General features: G+C 43.3%; 1 protein-coding gene across 1 annotated transcript; it reads left to right on the top strand.

The window, feature by feature from the left end:
- Positions 1-262: 262 nt before the first annotated feature.
- LOC124510838 (vomeronasal type-1 receptor 4-like) lies at positions 263-1258 on the top strand. Its single transcript, XM_047077517.1, has one exon. The coding sequence runs from the start codon at positions 263-265 to the stop codon at positions 1256-1258; it is 996 nt and encodes a 331-aa protein (XP_046933473.1).
- Positions 1259-18680: the final 17422 nt, after the last annotated feature.

Below are 18680 nucleotides of genomic sequence, written 5' to 3'. Positions count from 1 at the left end.
TCAAGTTTTCCTTTTTCCAATATAACTTGCACATTTCAGGTTGTTCTGAAAATGTTGCCTTGTGCTTTCTTTCCATTTGCTCTCACCTGTCATTGCTTCTCCAGGATAACAGCACTTCATCCTTACTGCGGACTTTTCAGTTAAATATACTGCAAATCTCTCCATCTCTTCCAATCACAGGAAGTCATGGCAATCAAACCGAAGCACTCAATTCATGTTATTTGTGGTGTAAAAAACCTTCAGCGAGGCTTTGCCCAGAGAAATGATTGTTGTTCATAATATAAAGGAAAACATGTTGTATGACAGATTAGCTTCAGGGCATTTGACAATAGGAATAATCTTCTTGTCACAGACGACAGTTGGAATTGTGGGCAATTTCGTTCTTCTTTATCATTACGTGTCCGTTTACCACACTGAACGCAGGCTGAGGTTCACCCGTTTGATTCTCATGCACTTGACTATAGCCAACTCCTTGGTCATTCTCTCTGAAGGAGTCCCCCAGACATTGGCAGCTTTGGGATTGAAATCTTTTTTCACTACATTTGCATGCAAACTTTTTTTGTACGTTCAGAGAGTAGGCAGGGGGTTGTCCATTAGCAGCACCTGCCTCTTGAGTGTCTTCCAGACCATCACGATCAGCCCGATGAACTCCTATTGGAAGGATCTTAAAGTCAAAGCCCCAAAATATGTTGGCTTCTCCATTTTCCTCTGCTGGAATCATTACACATTTATAAATTTAGTGTTTCCTCTGTATGTGTTATATATGCCTAGCCAATGGAGCACCAAAAACATCACACAGGAAGGAGATTTGGGGTACTGTTTTACTATCCATCAGGAGGCTGTGACAGTCCTACTCTATGCAGTGTTGATAGCAGTCCCTGAGGTTTTATTTTCTGTTCTCATGATCTGGGCCAGTGGCTCCATGGTCTTCCTCCTGCACAGGCACAAGCAGCGGGTCCAGCACATTCACAGCACTAATGTCGCCCCCAGATCCTCTGCTGAGTCCAGAGCCACTCAGAGCATCCTTGTCCTGGTGAGCACGTTTGTGTCTTTCCACTCCCTCTCCTCCATCTTTCATGTTAGTGTTGCTTATACTGATAATCCCAGTTTGTGGCTGGTGAACACCGCCGTGGTGATCTCTGTGTGTTTTCCAACTGTCTGCCCCTTTTTCATTATGAGCCGAGACTATACTCTCCCCAGATGCTGCTTTTCCTGGATACAAAACACAAAATCCTGTAGTGTTACTGGGGATATATAAAGTATGTTTGTGCACAATGTCGTTTTATATTCACTGCGTTTGCTGAAAAAGTCCATAGAATACTTAAAAAAATTTTTTTTAATGTTTCATTTATTTTTGAGGGAGAAAGAGCATGTGAGTGGGGAAGGGGCAGAGAGAGAGACACAGAATCCAAAGCAGGCTCCAGGCTCTGAGCTGTCAGCACAGAGCCCTATGTGGGCTCAAACTCATGAACCACGAGATCATGACCTGAGTTGAAGTTGGATGCTTTACCGGCTGAGCCCCCAGGTGCCCCAAAGTCCATAGAAATTCTAAGAAGGAACCAGAGGAGTTTCTAAGGTGGACACTGATGCACGCCGACGTTTCATCAAATGGTTGAGTATGGGACATACATGGACAAAGTGGCGATGAATGAAGCAGTTTTGTTTCATTGTGGTGCCTGGTATCCTGAAGATGGCAGTTTAATCAGTGCTGCTTAATGGAAAAAGCAGATTTGGTCTTGACTCCGGAGTGAGATGGAGTGGTTACCCAGGAGTGTACTCATGGGCATATCAGTCGGAGTGAGTACAATCGAGTAATAAGATCCTGGGATTTAGGACTTCAGCCTATCAATTCAGGGGGAAACAGGTTGGTTCATAATATTCAGCCCTCAAGACCCCCAAATTCATATCCTCACTGACAAAATACATTCACCCCTCCTCCCCATTCCAGTAGCTCCAAAGTGTAAACTTATTTTGGAAGCAACTCTAAGTCCCAAATCTCATCTAAATATCACCTAAGTAGTGTGATTAAGACTTGAGATAGGATTCATCCTGTGAAAAACCTGTCTTCACCTATCAACCTATGAATGCAGACACATTCCCTGCTTCCTGAATACAGTGGTGGGATGGGTAGAGCATAGACAAGCATAGAGAAACGGGAAAGAAGAAATGTCACCTGTCCCCAGTAAGTAAAAAATCTAGGAGGGAAAATTCCCTTAGATTTCAAAGCCCAAGGGTGATGTTCTTTGTCTGGAAGCGTTGTCCTCCAGGCCTAGCGGGATGGTGTCCCTGCCGTGCAGCCCCCCTAGAATGCCATTGTCCAGGGGGAGTCCTGTAAGATGAATGATCCTTAATACTCCGCCCCTCCCCTCCCCCCGTATCTCCTGCTGTGTAAGGTGTTCCCTTCCCAGGCGTCCAGGTGTCCCTCCTCCTCTACCTCGGAATGTTCCATGTCATTACCTGTACTTCAGCTTTCTTGCGGCCATCCCATAGTTTACTCAGATGTTTTGCCTGGAAGAACCAGGCACAAGAGGGCCGGTATCCTATACAAATTGGACCAGAAATACATTTGACTCACAAGTGCAGATGGTGAGATCCACGTTTGTCACCGTTGGAGAGACAGGTGACAGATGAGCAAGGGCAGGAAGTTAGAATGATCCATGAGGAATGGGTTGGAGTTGGAGACCTCAGCATGAAGTCATGTTGACTCTGTATGGACACCAATCGCCCCCCACACACGTTTCTACCTATGTGCACACGAGCGGTTCAGCACACACACGTACGTTTTCTTGGTGTTTGAGCTGAGAGGGTGTGAACACGGTGACACCCAGGAGCAGTGAGCATACCTAGTGTCCATGCCTTGGTCCACGACACGGTTCCCCCACAGCAGCAGCCAGGGGCTGCCTGGAGAGACGGTGCAGCCTGGGCTAGGACAGGACGTGTATGAAATCAGCCTGCAGAGCTGCGGTGCCGTAAGTCAGGACATGCTAAACAACTCGGTTTCTAAAAATGGGCTATGTCAGAGGGACACGGGAGTCACCTGAAAGAGCTCCTCATTGTCAAACTGGAACACTTTCACTTCATTTTATTATTATATTTTAAAATGTTTATTCTGAGAGAGAGAGAACACATGGGAGCGGGGGAGGGGCAGAGAAAGAGGGAGAAAGACACAATCCCACGCAGGCTCTGTCCTTTCACTGTAGAGATCCATGAAGTGCTCAATCTCATGAGCAGTGAGATCATGACCTGAGCCAACATCAGGAGTCAGTTGCTTAACTGACTGAGCCACCCAGTTGCCCCTAACACTTTGATTTTAAAAAAGAGTAGAAGCAGCAGTATTGGATTATAACTCGGAGTATAAAACAAATGTGTATGAGTCTAAACTGATATGAAGAAATCACACGATAAATAACAGAGAAATGAGATCTCCTTTTTAGAAGAATTTCACATAATTTATGTACAAACTTTATCCTTAAGAAGGCAGAACATAACATTCCTATCTAAATGTCAGCCACACACAGTGACTTCTCTGCAAATAGTACAGTATGAAAAGGGGTCGCATAGGTCTCACCGAGGAGTCCTCATACACATGACCTCATCCAGGGAATGTAGGTTGATGTCAACAGTGATAAGTCATGTTGGTGGAATGTACCCTTGATATACTGTACTGGAAATGGCACATCATACCCTCGGTCCTCTTCCCTAAAACAGAACCCCACGATAATCATGAGAAATTCATCACATTCATCGCAACTGAGGGCCCTTCGGGATTCCCAACTAGTACTCCTCAAGTCTGTCAGGATGATCAAAAATGAGAAAAGTCTGATAAATTGTCACAGCAAAGTGGAAACTCAGGAGAAATGAGCACTAAACAAGATTTAGTGTCTGGATGGTTTCTTGGAGCAGAAAAAGGACATTAGGTAAAGATTCAGCAAATGCTCATAAAGTTTTTACTTTAGTTAAGAACAATGCATTGATATTGGTTCATTAGTTATCACGAGTGTAGATACTGATGTAAGATATTAGTCCTCAATGAAATTGAGTATCTGTAGGAAATCTGTATCATCTTTGTATTTTTGCATCTAAAGCTGTTCTAAAATAGTTTATTAAAACAACAACAACAACACCGAAACACCACCACAGTTCTCAATACCTAATTGAGTGATCTCTTAGGCTTCCTTGTTCTGTGATGCCGTTGAGAACATGACCATCCAGGATGTTCTGTGGCTGCTCTTAAAGGGAAAGAAAGACACATCATCCCAAGAAAGGGTCAGAGTAGCCCTTGGAGTTTGAAAATGTTTTCATGCAACCTCCTGGTTCCTCCATTATTCATTATCTTGGAGAGGCTGAGATGAGGTGTGCATTTCTGGGCAAGACATTCCATCGCTGGGATTTCTGATCAAGATCACAGAGGCTAGGGAGGTGGTGTTGGACTGCTGGTTCATTTTTTGGAGCTAGTTTTTCCTGTAAGAGACTTACTGTGCTCAGAATGCAAATGCTCCGGAAAGTTTAGGATATGACACACGTTATTTTCAAGAGCACAGGTGGTGTAGCTGGTGGCAGCTGACAGGTGGATTGAAAGTGTCAGCTGCGATGAGGCACCAGTGTTAATTCTGGGGCTGGGGGTGTCAGTGGTCCCACACACAGGTCCGGGCCTCATGAGTCATAAAAACAGAAGGGTCAACTTTTACCAGGAGTCACAAGTGTGCCCTGCACAGATACCTCAGTCTCAGTCAGCAGCTTGATTCTGGGCAAACTGTGTAAAGAACAGGCCTCACCATGGGCATCTGAATGAATAACCCAGACAAGTATTTAAGCACTGCAGTTGGTTTCCACGGGTCACACCTCAAGAAAGGCAAGATGGTCCGTAATCTGCCATAGATTTCCAAGAGGTACACTTAACAGCTAGACCCCTGGCAGCAGCTGAGGAATCTGAGATGTGACCAATGGAGGAAGGAACTGCCTCTGGTTTCAGATCTGCAGAGCCAGCACTGACACTAACCAGACCCAGTGGCCCACTGGACACCATTAGGGTGCAGCCTACCTAAACCATCAGTGAACAGGGACGTGCTTTTAGGACACTTTCTGATGATTGTGGCTTCCTAGTGCCATTGACTTTGGCTATAGTGTGGAATTGAAAATGTCCTCTAAAGGGGTAGGTACCACTGATTCTTCTCAAGCTGACATGTTGCTAGGACCCATATGTCTTCATTTGTGAATATGCACTTTCCATGGGACATGGAATTTTGGTGCCCTTCTAACCTTGTCAGAAGGGGAGTCCATGTTGACACTTCCCCAAATTGGAATACCACGCCAAGATACCCCAAGGTTTTTAAGGGTTACTTGATGAGAGCTCACTAACAAGATAATCACTAATTCTAAAAAGTACACCATATAGTTATATTGCAGAGTGCCCAAGTGCATACACCCGTGGGGCTTCCCATGGAGATTGCCTCCCTTTGTCAGAGGCTCCAACGACTCACAGTGATGTGTGCTGTCTCTCATACACCAGGAGTCCAGGAAGGGCTGGGCTTCCTTATATGTGATGGGAAACCAAGGAAACAAGGATCTTTCCTTCACTCCTGGAGGGACTGAGCACTGTGGATGTGCCCAGAGTTCCAGTGAACGTCACTGGGAGACCAGGCTCTGAATTTGGTGGGTTATGTCTGGCATATACTGGCATATACTGGCACAGAGGTGATAGTGCATGAGACAGTGCGATTGAGACTGAGGCCTCTAACTTGCCAACAGAGAACACATCGTGTATGTGATGAAACTTTGCATTTGGTGGTCATGTGTCCTCCAGCTCCTCTTTGCTGTGACCATTTATCAGATTTTACTCATTTTTGAGAGTCCTAATAAAGACAAACCGTGAAGTATATGTTACCTGAGATGAATATACTGTGCTGTTTGTTCTACATTTCATAAAATACACTTTTCAGTTCTCCAATTCTTATTTGGCTTTATTCTTATTTTTGGCTTTATTCTTACTTCCTACTTCAATTCCTGTAGGTTTTGAAAAAGCTTTTAAAAGCAAGTATACATTTGACCCCTTTTCTTTGGAAGTGTACACTTAGTATTTGTTAGGTCTCAGTCTCGAAAGTTCAGTATGATTTGAAAACCTAATCACAGTCTTTTTAGTCTATGTTTAAACTCCCTCTTGATAATGTAAGGACATTATGCATAAGTCTCACAATAGCTCATGATTTTATTGGTGATATGTATTTTAAAATTTTACAAACACAGATACACTAATACAGTACACAGATCAACAACACGACGCACACTGATCACATTTCTGTATGCAGCACAGACATCAATGCACAGATATCATCAACCCCCAGAAGCCCTCGTTCGCTGTCCCTCCCTGTCACCACTCATAAGGGAAACACTGCTGGACCTCTAACTGCGTAGGTTGTCTTGGCCTGTTTTGTATTTTATGTAAAGAGGATTCATAGAGCATTAAGTGTGTTGTGTTTGACTTTTGACATTTCTTACGTTGTTTGGGATTTTATGGTTGCATATTGCTCTGGGTCATCCCCTGGCATTGCTGTGTAGGATTCCATGTGAGAGTATCAAGCAGTTACTCATTCTGCTGTTAGTGAGTCTAGAGAAACAAGATTTGAGGAAGAGTTTTCTGAATTGGTTCTTTGGTTTCTGGAATTGGCTTTCAATCTGACTAGAACTAAAATTGCTAAAGAGAGATTGGTCGGGAAGATGGTGGCGTAGGAGGACGCTGGGCTCACCGCGTCCTGCTGATCACTTAGATTCCACTTACACGTGCCTCAATAACCCAGAAAACCTCCAGAAGACTAGCATAACGGAGTGTCCGGAGCCAAGCGCAGACAAGAGGTCCACGGAAGAGGGTAGGAAGGGCGGAGAGGCGGTGCGTGCTACACGGACTGGCGGGAGGGAGCCGGGGCGAAGGGGCGGCCCACCGACAAAGCAGAGCCCCCGAGTTTGGCTGGCAAAAGCGGAGGGACCGGATAGAGTGTGTTCCAACAGCGAGCGGGACTTAACATCTGGAGGGTTATAAGGTAACAGCTCTGCACGGAGAGTGGGAGGGCTGGAGGACAACGGGAGGGAGAGTTGTTGAGCCCCAGACGACACAGTGCAGCTTGGCCGGGAACAAAGGAGCTCACCAACGCCATCTCCCCCGCCCATCCCCCAGCCAAAATCCCAAAGGGAACCGGTTCCTGCCAGGGAACTTGCTTGGACCACGCAAATACCCAACGCTGTGCTTCTGCGGATCCATCCCTCCGGTGGCGGCTGTGACTCCCTCCCGGTGCTGCAGGGCCCCTGCCGAAGCGGATCACCAAAGGAAAAGCGAGCTGAGCCTGCCCCTCCCGCCCCCGTGCACCTTGCCGATCCACCCCAGCTAATACTCCAGATCCCCAGCACCACAAGCCTGGCAGTGTGCAAGTAGCCCAGACGGGCCATGCCACCCCACAGTGAATCCCACTCTTAGGAGAGGGGAAGAGAAGGTACACACCAGTCTGCCTGTGGCCCCAGCGGTGGGCTGGGGGCAGACATCAGGTCTGACTGTGGCCCCGCCCACCAACACAAGTTATTCAAGACAGCACAGGGGAAGTACCCCACAATTCCGCACCACTCCAGGGACTATTCAAACTGACGAAATGGAAGAATTCCCCTCAAAAGAATCTCCAGGAAATAACAATAGCTAACAAACTGATCAAAAAGGATTTAAACAATATAACAAAGTGAATTTAGAATAATAGTCATAAAATTAATCACTGGGCTTGAAAACAGTATAGAGGACAGCAGAAAATCTATTGCTACAGAGATCAAGGGACTAAGGAACAGTCAGAAGGAGCTAAAAAATGCTATAAATGAACTGCAAAATAAAATGGAGACGACCATGGCTCAGATTGAAGAGTCAGAGGAGAGAATAGGTGAACTAGAAGATAAAATTATGGAAAAAGAGGAAGCTGAGAAAAAGATAAAAAAAATTCAGGAGTATGAGTGGAAAATTAGAGAACTAAGTGATGCACTAAAGAGAAATAATCTATGCATAATTGGTATTCCAGAGGAGGAAGAGAGAGGGAAAGGTGCTGAAGGTGTACTTGAAGAAATAATAGCTGAGATCTGGGGAAGGAAAAAGGCATTGAAATCCAAGAGGCACAGAGAACTCTCTTCAGACGTAACTTGAATTGATCTTCTGCACAACATATCATAGTGAAACTGGCAAAATACAAGGATAAAGAGAAAATTCTGAAAGCAGCTAGGGATAAACGTGCTCTAACATATAAAGGGAGACCTATAAGACTCGTGATGGATCTCTCTACTGAAACTTGGCAGGCCAGAAAGGAATGGCAGGAAATCTTCAATGTGACGAACAGAAAAAATATGCAGCCGAGAATCCTTTATCTAGCAAGTGTGTCATTTAGAATAGAAGGAGAGATAAAGGTCTTCCCAAACAAATAAAAACGGAAGGAATTCGTCACAACTAAAGCAGTCCTACAAGAGATCCTAAGGGGGATCCTGTGAGACAAAGTACCAGAGACATCGCTACAAGCATGAAACCTATAGACATCACAGTGACTCTAAACCCATGTCTTTCTATAATAACACTGAACATAAATGGACTAAATGCTCCAACCAAAAGACATAGGGTATCAGAATGGATAAAAAAACAAGACCCATCTATTTGCTGTGTACAAGAGACTCATCTTAGACTTGAGGACACCTTCAGATTGAAAGTGAGGGGATGGAGAACTATCTATCATGCTGCTAGAAGTCAAAAGAAAGTTGGAGTAGCCATACTTATATCAGACAAACTAGACTTTAAATTAAAGGCTGTAACAAGAGTTGAAGAAGGGCATTATATAATAATTACAGGGTCTATCAGGAAGAGCTAACAATTATAAATGTCTATGCACTGAATAGGGGAGCCCCCAAATATATAAAACAATTACTCACAAACATAAGCAACCTTATTGATAAGAATGTGGTAATTGCAGGGGACTTTAACACTCCACTTACAGAAATGGATCATCTAGACACACGGTCAATAAAGAAACGAGGGCCCTGAATGAGACATTGGTTCAGATGGACTTGACAGACATATTTAGAACTCTGCATCCCAAAGCAACAAAATATACTTTCTTCTCGAGTGCACATGGAACATTCTCTAAGATCACATACTGGGTCACAAAACAGCCCTTCAGAAGTATACAAGAATTGAGATCATACCATGCATACTTTCAGACCCCAATGCTATGAAGCTTGAAATCAACCACAGGAAAAAGTCTGGAAAACCTCCAAAAGCATGGAGGTTAAAGAACACCCTACTAAATAATGAATGGGTCAACCAGGCAATTAGAGAAGAAATCAAAAAATATATGGAAACAAACAAAAATGAAAATACAACAATCCAAACGCTTTGGGATGCAGCGAAGGCAGTCCTGAGAGGAAAATACATTGCAATCCAGGCCTATCTCAAGCAACAAGAAAAATCCCAAATACAAAATCTAACAGCACACCTAAAGGAACTAGAAGGAGAACAGCAAAGACAGCCTGAACCCAGCAGAAGAAGAGAAATAATAAAGATCACAGCAGAAATAAACAATATAGAATCTAAAAAAACTGTAGAGTAGATCAATGAAACCAAGAGTTGGTTTTTTGAAAAAATAAACAAAATTGATAAACCTCTAGCCAGGCTTCTCAAAAAGAAAAGGGAGATGACCCAAATAGTTAAAATCATGAATGATAATGGAATTATTACAACCAATCCCTCAGAGATACAAGCAATTATCAGGGAATACTATGAAAAATTATATGCCAACAAACTGGACAACCTGGAAGAAATGGACAAATTCCTAAACACCCACACCTTCCAAAACTCAATCAGGAGGAAATAGAAAGCTTGAACAGACCCATAACCAGCGAAGGAATTGAATCAGTTATCAAAAATCTCCCAACAAGTAAGAGTCCAGGACCAGATGGCTTCCCAGGGGAGTTCTACCAGACGTTTAAAGCAGAGATAATACCTATCCTTCTCAAGCTATTCCAAGAAATAGAAGGGGAAGGAAAACTTCCAGACTCATTCTATGAAGCCAGTATTACTTTGATTCCTAAACCAGACAGAGACCCAGTAAAAAAAGAGAACTACAGGCCAATATCCCTGATGAATATGGATGCAAAAATTCTCAGTACGATACTAGCAAATCGAATTCAACGGCATATGAAAAGAATTATTCACCATGACCAAGTGGGATTCATTCCTGGGATGCAGGGCTGGTTCAACATTCGCAAATCAATCAACGTGATACATCACATTAACAAAAAAAAAAGAGAAGAACCATATGATCCTGTCAATCGATGCAGAAAAGGCCTTTGACAAAATCCAGCACCCTTTCTTAATAAAAACCCTTGAGAAAGTCGGGATAGAAGGAACATACTTAAAGATCATAAAAGCCATTTATGAAAAGCCCACAGCTAACATCATCCTCAACGGGGAAAAACTGAGAGCTTTTTCCCTGAGATCAGGAACACGACAGGGATGCCCACTCTCACCGCTGTTGTTTAACATAGTGCTGGAAGTTCTAGCATCAGCAATCAGACAACAAAAGGAAATCAAAGGCATCAAAATTGGCAAAGATGAAGTCAAGCTTTCGCTTTTTGCAGATGACATGATATTATACGTGGAAAATCCGATAGACTCCACCAAAAGTCTGCTAGAACTGATACATGAATTCGGCAAAGTTGCAGGATACAAAATCAATGTACAGAAATCAGTTGCATTCTTATACACTAACAATGAAGCAACAGAAAGACAAATAAAGAAACTGATCCCATTCACAATTGCACCAAGAAGCATAAAATACCTAGGAATAAATCTAACCAAAGATGTAAAAGATCTGTATGCTGAAAACTATAGAAAACTTATGAAAGTAATTGAAGAAGATTTAAAGAAATGGAAAGACATTCCCTGCTCATGGATTGGAAGAATAAATATTGTCAAAATGTCAATACTACCCAAAGCTATCTACACATTCAATGCAATCCCAATCAAAATTGCACGAGCATTCTTCTCGAAACTAGAACAAGCAATCCTTAAATTCATATGGAACCACAAAAGGCCCCGAATAGCCAAAGGAATTTTGAAGAAGAAGACCAAAGCAGGAGGCATCACAATCCCAGACTTTAGCCTCTACTACAAAGCTGTCATCATCAAGACAGCATGGTATTGGCACAAAAACAGACACATAGACCAATGGAATAGAATAGAAACCCCAGAACTAGACCCACAAACGTATGGCCAACTCATCTTTGACAAAGCAGGAAAGAACATCCACTGGAAAAAAGACAGTCTCTTTAACAAATGGTGCTGGGAGAACTGGACAGCAACATGCAGAAGGTTGAAACTAGACCACTTTCTCACACCATTCACAAAAATAAACTCAAAATGGATAAAGGACCTGAATGTGAGACAGGAAACCATCAAAACCTTAGAGGAGAAAGCAGGAAAAGACCTCTCTGACCTCAGCCGTAGCAATCTCTTACTCAACACATCCCCAAAGGCAAGGGAATTAAAAGCAAAAGTGAATTACTGGGACCTGATGAAGATAAAAAGCTTCTGCACAGCAAAGGAAACAACCAACAAAACTAAAAGGCAACCAACGGAATGGGAAAAGATATGTGCAAATGACATATCGGACAAAGGGCTAGTATCCAAAATCTATAAAGAGCTCACCAAACTCCACACCCGAAAAACAAATAATCCGGGGAAGAAATGGGCAGAAACCATGAATAGACGCTTCTCTAAAGAAGACATCCGGATGGCCAACAGACACATGAAAAGATGCTCAACGTCGCTCCTTATCAGGGAAATACAAATCAAAACCACACTCAGATATCACCTCACGCCAGTCAGAGTGGCCAAAATGAACAAATCAGGAGACTGTAGATGCTGGCGTGGATGTGGAGAAACGGGAACCCTCTTGCACTGTTGGTGGGAATGCAAATTGGTGCAGCTGCTCTGGAAAGCAGTGTGGAGGTTCCTCAGAAAATTAAAAATAGACCTACCCTATGACCCAGCAATAGCACTGCTAAGAATTTATCCAAGGGATACAGGAGTACTGATGCATAGGGGCACTTGTACCCCAATGTTTATAGCAGCACTCTCAACAATAGCCAAATTATGGAAAGAGCCTAAATGTCCATCAACTGATGAATGGATAAAGAAATTGTGGTTTATATACACAATGGAGTACTACGTGGCAATGAGAAAGAATGAAATCTGGCCTTTTGTAGCAACGTGGATGGAACTGGAGAGTGTGATGCTAAGTGAAATAAGCCATACAGAGAAAGACAGATACCATATGGTTTCACTCTTATGTGGATCCTGAGAAACTTAACAGAAACCCATGGGGGAGGGGAAGGAAAAAAAAAAAAGAGGTTAGAGTGGGAGAGAGCCAAAGCATAAGAGACTGTTAAAAACTGAGAACAAACTGAGGGTTAATGGGGGGTGGGAGGGAGGGGAGGGTGGGTGATGGGTATTGAGGAGGGCACCTTTTGGGATGAGCACTGGGTGTTGTATGGAAACCAATTTGACAATAAATTTCATATATTAAAAAAAAATTATTTTGGCAACTTAAAAAAAAAAAAAGCCAGCACGAGCAAATCAAATCCTCCTCCTGTTTTCAGCCTCTTTCCCTGTGACTGCATCTCATTGACTTCTTCTCTTCTTGAACACTCATTGTTTCCTTGGATCCACCTCCATAAACCAAGATATTTCTGTCTCCTCATCAGTTAGGACTGCTGTAACAAGAATACCACAGCCTGAGGGGCTTACACTACAAACATTTATCTCCCACTATTCTAGAGGCTGGGAAGTCCAGCGTCAAGGTTGTGGTAGAATTGGTGTCTAGTGAGGGTACTCTTCCTGGTTTGTGGCTGGCCATCACATGTGCTGCAGAGAGAAAGTTCTTCTGAGACGACTGTTCCCCTTCATGAGGGCTCCACCACGTGATGTAACTATCTCCAGTGGCCCCATCGTAATACCATCACATTAGCAGTTGATGTTGAATGTATGAATGGGGGTGTGGGGACACACAAGAGTCCAGCCCCAAACATCCCCTGATCTTAAAGTCCATTAATTAATAATAACCTTAATTGCATTCAAAGGCCCTTTTGCTACGTGATATAATATAACCAAGGGGGAGTAACCAGAGACAATGAAGATCTGCCTACTTCACTATAAGACCCCAGGATATTTTGTAATGAATTTTTTTTTTTTTACTAGTTATCATATCTACAAACTATTACAAAAGGTGGCCTCTTAGGATCATTTAATACAAAGGAGACACATGACTTAAACTATTCCAGTTCCATTTTGTTATGTTTTTGTTTTTTGCATAAAGCACATACGCCATTTTAGAAATACTACAATAAATGAGAGACTGTGAGCAAGTCCGTTTGGGTCATAAGAGTTCTCTTCCCATAAGTAGTTGGACAGGATCATGCATTTTGGTGACGCTGACTGCCCAGTGCCAGTAAACAGGCCCTGCTGCCTGACCCACTGTGGTCACACCATCTACCTGGAATTCCCATCAAAGAGAGAACGTGGCAGAGTGTTTGCTCAGAATTCTACCTGTAGATTTACAAATGTTCCAAGGCTATTTTCACATGCAGGCTGAATGTACGAGGAGTTCGCCTGCTAGTTGAGAGCCTGGTCCATGTAAATGAGGGCATGCTGAATAGAGGAATGAATTGGTGACATCCCATCTTCCCTGCTGCCTCCACCCCTTTCATCTCCCTACTGCCTCTGTGGCACCTGTGAGCTCTTTTTCACCTCCTCTTTTAGGTCCCTAACCATCCCTTGGTCCAGCACGGTCACCCTCCACCACTGGGCCTTTTCCAAGCTCCTCCCACCTGCAGCTGACTCAAGACCTTCATCGTCCACCTCCATCCTGCATTCGCTTTGCATTCCATTCCTTTGTCCACTGTGTCCCCTTCAAATGTCCGGGAGCTCATCCCAACACCCCTCCCCTCCCGTCACCTCCATATCCTCCTTCCCTCTTGAACTACATTTGCCTCTGTTCCAGTGAACTCAGGCCAGGTCTCCTGTCCTCAGCATCTTCTCCCTCAAACATCAGATGCCACCAGCTCTTAAGTTTGCCCTTTTCTTCTGGGGGCTCCTCAAGCCACCCGTGTTCCCCAGCTGACCTCATTTTCTACAACACTTTCCCCCGCTGAGCCCATCACTCCCCTGCAAGGCTTCAGCTCCCCTTCCCGCCTATATTTCTTTCTTGGAACACAGACCATATGACGTTGATGAACCAGCAATAAATTGCAATAATTGTGCTCTTTTTGGTTAAGTGCTCTCTCAATCCAGTGTTGAAGCCATGACTAGAGGTTGATCAATATTCCTTCCTGAGAATCTGATTGAGTCCACAGCCAAAGCACTCTTCTGTTTGGTCCTTCCTCTCTGGGCTGTTGGCTCCCACCCACATTGCCTCAAATCAGGTTCCAGAAACTGGAGGCCACCTCTCAGCCCCTGAGCCCACGAAATTATTCAAATTATGCATGAGGTGCCTGAGATTTGAAGCCAGCTCCACCCTGCTAGCCATACAGAAGCTGTCCCATGCAGCCCCAGTTTGTTTACCTTGTCCCCGGGTGCAGCCCCACCTCCCATGGAGGCCTGCTTGGTATCCTTCTCTCCTTTGGAGTCGTAAGTCAAAGGGAGTTTTTTCTTAACATCCAAGTGTGAGTGTTGTGTTGTGCCATCAATGGTATCTTTAAACCTTGTAAAACGTAGGTCTTTCTTCACCTGTGTTCCTTACTCCTTGTGGACATGAACTTGCCTGTGCTTTTACCCACCCTGCCCTTCATCACTTCTGCCCTCTGTGCCCTCTGCATTATCCTCATCGTTCCCATGACTGGCGTAGCTCTTATCACACAGGGCCCAGTGTGCATTCACCCCTTAACGACTTTGTACTCGTAGCCACCCTGTGCCCTCAGAACCTGCAGTGTAATTTAAAGACATGGCACCTTTTAACCCATGTGTGCATTTGCCTTTCGCACCTTCTCCTCCTACATTCTGTAACCCCTGAACCCTCATTCTCTCTGCACTGCCTCACCCTGGCCACTTCCCCTATGTGCTCTCTATCCATCACCTGCTCTCTAGGTCAGTGCCCCCCCCCCCCCCGACCTCATGGCAAAGCTCATAGTGCTTTGAACACTGCATATCTAACATACTGTTCCTGTGGGCTGTGAAAGGAGTATAAAGGGCAGATGTTTCTGCCCCTTTCTGGTATTAATGGGCAGGAGAGGATGCGGTTTTCCAGATAAAACCATATGATTGAATTGGACCCACCTGGTGACCATGTGGATGATTACTGGATATGATTGGGCCATGTCATTTGTGTGGATGTGAACCCTGTGAGCATGTGACATTGTGAGTGCAGGTCCATACATCATGAGTGTGTGCATGAGTATGAGTGTAGGAGCGCCTGTGTCAGAGTGTGTTTGAGCGTGTGTGTACTGTGTGCTTGTGTGTATGTCTGAGTGTGTCCATTTGTGTTGTGTATGTGCGTTTAGAGTATGCATTGTCAACCATATGCTTCCATTCTGTCTCTTGGAAATAGAAGACATCTAGAGTGAAGAACTCACCTCCCTTAAAGTGCAGTCAGTGGAGCAAGAGGAAAAGAAGTAATTATGTTAGTAGAAAAATATGAAAACATATGTAGTGGCTTCATAGGATGGAGTCACTGTTTCATTAAATCTATTCCTGCCTCACACTGGTACTCTTCTGTCTGTCTTATTGTGCTATGCTAAATGTAGACACCCAATAAACTATGTCCATTTGATTGTAAGAGAGCTTTGGCCAGAGACCAAGGGTGTCCTGTGTAGACAAGAATTAACGTCACCCAGAGTAATGTGCGGCCTTTGCTGTCGCCTACCGGAAGGTGCTCTCCTGACCTTTGGAATGTCATGCTTAGAGTAATGTCTTTGTTTGCCTGGGGGCATGGCCACCAGACAGTCCCACAGTGTGACTCATGGTGGGGCTTTGTGCCATGCAGTGTCAGGTTGGCCTTGGAAGGAGCTGGACACCAGATGTAGACCCTCACAGGAACTGGGGACTGAAGGTCAGCCAGTAAGATGGTATGCGATCGAGCCTTAGTAAAACATCCTGGCAGGAAGGCTTGGTTGGCATTACTGCATGAGCATTGGTTAAATGTCAGTGCTAGGAAATTAGTGCATCTATCACTTCGTGGGTTGCGGATAATCAGCGCTCTGCTTTTGCCACTTTTTCTGGATTCTGCCCAACGCATCGCTCTCCTGTGTGATGTCCATCTGTATCCACTGCTGTAAAATCCAAGCAGTGAGTCCAACGGCTCTCAGTGAGTTCTGCGAATCCTAGTAGAGAACTGTCAGAACTCAGTGAGGTTTTGAGAACCAAAAAGCTTGCAGTTGGTGTGAGAAGTGGGTGTGGTCTTAGGTGGACTGTGGTTCCTCTAACTTCCCAGGTGTACTAAATACTCTCACAAGGGGAATGTATGGTGGACCTTCTTTCAATTGTGGATTTGTGTTGGAGAATCCAAAGCAGTGACTTTTGGCCTTTAAATATTTTTCTTTAATTTCGTAACCAATGAGTGCTCCTGCTGAAAATTCCACGAAAGTGTCTTTAAAGACCACAGGTAATCTTCCAGTGCTGTTGAATTGAGAAAGTAGCATTGGCTTATGTGTTAGCTCAACGATTGGTAAATTTTGTCTGTTAAACTTTCTCCTGCTGGTGCATGTATTTGTGAGGGATCGTTTTATATACAGCAGTCTTCTGTGGATATTTCTGTTTGCATTCATATTGCTGTTTGGGTTAAATAATGGTTCATTATTTTCTTTGAAAATTTGCATATCCTAATTTCCAGTTTAATTTGTATTTAGTTATAAAAATGAGTTCCATGATTTCTAATGTAAATTATAGGCATATTCTCCCTTTTATCTCTTTAGAAATTCTTGTTGGACTCTGTTGGAATGCCTGTATCTTCTGAATTCCTAAATAATGATGCAGTTTGGGACATAGAAGACATTGAATGAACTTGATTTTTCGTGGAAGAACTTCTCAGGGAATTGGGGACACCTGTGACACATGCCTCAGTGCCAGTCCTCTAATACATTGATGTGTGTTCCCTCTAACTTTACTTTGTTGAGAGTTTTTCTCATGGATGGATATTATACTTTGTCAAGTGCTTTATCTGCATCTATTGAAATGATCCTGTGATTTTATCCTTTCTTTTAATGATGTGATGTATCACACTGATTGATATGCACATGTTCAACCAACCCTACATCCCAGGAGTAAATACCACTTGATCCTGGTGAATGATTTGATTTTATTTCTTTTAATGTTTATTTATTTATTTTGAGAAAGACACAGGGAGGGGCAGAGAAAGAGGGAGAGAGAGAATCCTAACAAGGCTCTGTTCTGTGAGCACAGAGCCAGATTTGGGCTGGAGCCCATAGACCATGAGATCCTGACCTGACCCGAAATGAAGAGTCAGATGCTTAACTGACTGAGCCACCCATGCGCCCTGATTTTATTTTCTTAATGTATTGTTGGATTCAGTTCGCTAATATGTTGTTGGGGATTTCTGCATCTATGTTCATCAGATATTGTCCTGCAGGTTCTCTTTTACTGTGGTGTCTTTATCTGGCTCTTGCATCAGGGTTATGCTGGCATCATAGAATGAATTGGGAAGTTTTCCTTCCTCTTCTAGTTTAGAAATGCTTGAGAGGAATACATATTAACTCTTTTTTCAGTGGTTATTGGAATTCACCCCTGAAACCATCTGGTTTTAGCCTTTTGTTTGTTAGGAGTTTTTTGATGAATGATTCCGTTTCTTTGCTGGTCATCGGTCTGTTCAAATTTTCTATTTCTGTTCCAGTTTTGGTAGGTTACAGATTTCTCAGAATTTATCCATTCTTTCTAGGTTGTGCAGTTTGTTGTCCTATAATTTTTTATAATTTCTTATGGTCGTCTATATATCTGTTGTGTCGTTGTTATTTCTTCCTTTCATCTGTGATTTGTTTGTTCTCTCTCTCTCTCTCTTTCTCTTTTTTTTTCCCCTTTCTCTCTATTTTCATGCATCTGGTTAGAGGTTTATGAATTTAATGATCTTTCCAAAAAATCAGCTCCCGGTTTCCTAGCTCTCTTTTATGTTTTTATTTTTTTAGTTTCCATTTTGTTTATATCTGCTCTAGTCTTTATGATTTCTGTGCTCCTGCTGGTTTTAGGTTTTGCTTGTTGTTCTTTCTCTAGGTCCTTCAGGTGTTAAGGTTAGGTAGTTTACTTGAGATTTTTCTTGCTTTGTGAGGTAGGCTTGTATTGCTGTAAATTTCCCTCTGAGAACCTCTATTGCTGCATCCCAAAGGTTTGGGGCCATTGTGTATTTCATTTTAATTTGTTTCCATGTGATTTTCTATTTCCTCTTTGATTTCTTGGTTGACCCATTCGTTGTTTGTGAGCATGTGATTTAACTTCCATGTATTTGTGGTCTTTCCAGATTGTTCCTTGTGGTTGATTTGTAGTTTGATACCATTGTAGTCAGAAAGGTGCATGGTATGACTTTGATCTTTTTGAATTTGTTCTTGATATTTCTTTTGTAGCCTAATATGTGATCAATTCTAGATAATGTTCCATGTGCATTTGAACAGCATGA

The sequence above is a fragment of the Lynx rufus genome, unplaced genomic scaffold, assembly GCF_022079265.1.
Source record: "Lynx rufus isolate CCGP_SWC_20201006 ecotype Redwood Valley unplaced genomic scaffold, mLynRuf1.p SCAF_16, whole genome shotgun sequence".
Classification (NCBI taxonomy): Eukaryota; Metazoa; Chordata; class Mammalia; order Carnivora; family Felidae; genus Lynx; species Lynx rufus.
The sequence above is the reverse complement of the archived record's forward strand: the minus strand, read 5'-3'. Positions and strand labels throughout refer to the sequence as shown.